The 3,555-nt window shown below is 41.2% G+C and overlaps 1 protein-coding gene across 1 annotated transcript in view; it reads left to right on the top strand.

Moving 5' to 3' along the window:
- The first annotated feature begins 202 nt into the window (after positions 1 to 202).
- LOC108802900 (phenylethanolamine N-methyltransferase-like) overlaps positions 203 to 3,555 on the top strand; it is a 6,325-nt gene continuing 2,972 nt past the window's right edge. The window contains exons 1-3 of the mRNA XM_018574745.1: positions 203 to 353; positions 2,265 to 2,472; positions 3,231 to 3,553. Of these exons, the coding sequence (XP_018430247.1) occupies positions 203 to 353; positions 2,265 to 2,472; positions 3,231 to 3,553 (682 nt within the window). The remainder of the gene's footprint in view (positions 354 to 2,264; positions 2,473 to 3,230; positions 3,554 to 3,555) is intronic.

The following is a 3,555-nucleotide window of genomic DNA, read 5'->3' as shown; positions in this document are numbered from 1 at the left end:
TTGCGTTGAATTGCAAATGTTTATTTTACAAAAAAAGGAGATGGTAATCACAGCTCTGTCGGCTGAATGCCCCATGACTGTCATGTGATTGTAACAAACAGAAGTACGGCAACAACATAGATTTACCTGACATATAAAAACTAAACTCTGGGATCAGTTAAGCACATTGGAAAGTGGAAACTTGACGCGGCGACACTGCAAGATGGATTCTACACAAAATAAATTCTACCACATTCACAGAATTGATTCTAGAAGTCTCCTTGACTCCTACTTCTCTGACAAGGAGGACATGGTCTTCGGAGAAGATACTTTGAAATTCCCAATGATGAATCTTCACTATGTGTTCAGCAGAGGTATGTATGAAGCAGTAAGTTAAAAAAAATGACTTTATTTTATGTAAAAACATTAACAATATCACCGATATTAGTGAAAATCTTTGTACTGGTCTGTCAATCGTTTATCAAAATTAACAATAGTGTCCGCAAGCTGCAAATGAAACTCCCCATACTGGTCTATCAATAATTTATTGAAGTTAAAATGAGACATTTGTGGCTCACTACATGTATATAATGTATATGCTGGTTGCGAGTAACAGATTATGTGGATTGGAGCGACATTCACCATATTTAGTAAAACAGCAAAAACGTTTTCCTGGCACACTCACAAGCTAGCATGTATAAAAACTTGTCTGACTAAGGTTAAAAACAGAGGTTTGGATACACGTCTTCTGCAGAAAATGTGAAAGCCGCACTGCCGCGCCAAGGCACCTCTTATAGTGCGGTCCTAACTCTAAACTATCAGAGTCTCCATCTTGGAGCACATGGGGCAGAAGATAAAATTGGGTGCAGGTTTGTCAGGAGGAAGCCCAAGGATGTGCGGGATCCCTTGTGCATTCCTGTTCCTTTAAGGGGAGTTGGGCTTCCTCCTGACAAACCTGCACCCAATTTGATCTTCTGCCCCATGTGCTCCAAGATGGAGACTCTGATAGTTTAGAGTTAGGACCGCACTAAATGGAGGTGCCTATATGGAGGTGTGCGGCTTTCACATTTTCTGCAGAAGACGTGTATCCAAACCTCTGTTTTTAACCTTAGTGGTGAAACAAGTTGCGCCTGGCGGGTAGTTGTTTTTTAAATTTAGCCCTGCTTTGGGCAAGCAGAGCTAAATGTACAGCGGGGAAGCTGTAGTGTATGCCTGGCACCTTTGAAAATGCAGATATTACCATATAAAAGTAGCAGTGATTTCATCATCACTGTGCTGTACATAGCCTGTGCAGAGATTAGAGCTATGAGAGGGGCCCAGCAGGCACCACCCACTGCAGGTTGCCTATAGAAATCAACTGGAGGGGCAGAGACAAGACCAGTCACCCTGCACAAGGCGAGAGAGCAGCAGTAGCGACTGGTATTTATTACAGGAAGTTCCAAGTCTCACACTGGATTACTGCACAGGTCTGGAAGAAATACACAAAGCTCACCCAGATTCAAGAAGGATACACATGACTCTTGTATTTTTACATTCTGGCTGGTGAGTGTGCCGGGAAAACTTTTTGCTGTTTTACTGTTTAAAGCCCATTCCGTGTGCACCTTGCTGTAAAGCTGGTGACGAATTGATGAGTGCGTTTGTCATCTGTTTTGATTCACCATATTTATTCCCATAGAATTTTTGTACAAGTGATTCTGACTTGAGAAAGCTGGTCGGATGACCAGTGAAACATCTTCAAGAAAAATACAGCAAGTCCAGTTGCCTTGAGTTATTTTTTTTACAGATATACCATGACCTGGATGAATGAGAAACCTTCACAGACAGATATAAAAAGTATTTTTATAACTTCTATTGAGTGTCAGATTCTCTTGAAGTTCTGTGAGAGAAAATAAAGTCCTTTTGCTTTTCATCCTGGAATTTCCTGCAGAAGGCTACCCTGCTGCACCCAATGCATTGCCACCTGAGATTGAATATTGCCCCAACCCATCAAACAAAGGATGAGCCTGCTGTAAATAGTATATTGTACATACATTGTGCTGCACAAATTATTGGCTGCTATATAAATCCTGATATAATAATAATAACATTAATTATAGATAATAAAATATAATAAAAAATTAAAATATAATAAAAGATGTAAAATGTAGCATTTTTCTTCCTAAAATTAAATTCTTATTTTACTTGACACTAACATCTTAAAGACTTTAGCGATTGGGTTTAGATTATAATTATTTTGCCCAGCTCATATACTTAATATACACACAACACTTTATTTTATATCACAGGTTTTATCTGTGGAAACCTTTTGATCGCCCTCAGCCACAGCCCCTACATTCATCATCTATATTCAGCTTCCAACATCTTTAAAGATATAATTCTTCTGATGTTCAGTGAGAAATGTAGCATGGAACTGCGCCGATGGCTCGGAGATCGTACCGGAGCTTTTGATTGGACTCACACAAAAACTGCTGTTGAAGAGTTGGAGGGGAAAAGGTGAAGTGTCTGATGATTGTTTGTAACAATATGAATAATAGGCGCCCATATTGTTTGGTGTTATTGTTACATTTTGCCTGACTTTGCTTTGGTAACCTTAAGAAATGAGTCTGCTGCTGAAGGATCATTTTAACAGCACATGAAGGTGAATGTCCATCGCTTTTATACATGTTTTCATCCTTTATTAAAGGAGAACTATGAGGGGAGTGATTTTCACTCATCCTCATAGTTCGAGCCGACGTGTGAGAATTAAACTGTCACACGTCAGCTCAATAGATCGGGAAGTGAGCAAACACATACCGTTGCTCGCTCACTTCTCGATCATGTTCCTGCAGAGACCTGTGACTGTCACTCATGGCTCCCCGCAGAGATTCCCCCCCCTCCCCGCTCCGATCTTCAAGCGCTGACTGGCGGGAGAGGGGGCGGGTACAGCTGGCTCTGCCTATCTATCTGTCCTCCCATGACCCTTAGGAGAACTATGAGGAAAAACACTTACCCCATAGTTCTCCTTTAATTAAAGTTAGGCATGTGCTACAAATGTGAAAAATATATTTTTTAGCCAGATTAATATAAAATATTGAGTAATAATATTGTGCATTCTCCTTCTGTGCCTTGTGGGAAATCCGGCCCTGAGTGAAGGGAAATCTTAATGGAGCTTGGATAGCAGCAAAAACCCAAAAGGGCCTTTTCCCACTCTATCCAAAACTTAAAACAAGCTCGGCATACGTTTTATGTTCCCTGTTATCATTTTTTTTCAGTGACCAAACTCAGGACAAAGAACTGAACCTAAAAGCGTCCATCAAGCATATTGTGACGTGTAACCTCGAAGAGGAGAATCTAGCCCACCCGCTGGTGTTACCTCTTGCCGACTGCGTCATCAGTGCGGGGTTATTGGACGTCGTCAGTAAAGATGAGGAGGATTACATGAGGAACCTGGAAAAAGCCTCAAACCTGCTGAAAATCGAAGGTCACCTGATCCTGATTGGGGCAATAAATGCGACTTACATAACAGCCGGAGCGGATCGGATCCATGTGATGAAATACGATGAGAGCTTTGTAAGGTCCGCTCTCAGCAAGCTGGGC

This window comes from Nanorana parkeri, unplaced genomic scaffold (genome assembly GCF_000935625.1).
Source record: "Nanorana parkeri isolate BGI_ZX_2015 unplaced genomic scaffold, ASM93562v1 scaffold3208, whole genome shotgun sequence".
Lineage (NCBI taxonomy): Eukaryota > Metazoa > Chordata > Amphibia > Anura > Dicroglossidae > Nanorana > Nanorana parkeri.
The sequence above is the reverse complement of the archived record's forward strand: the minus strand, read 5'-3'. Positions and strand labels throughout refer to the sequence as shown.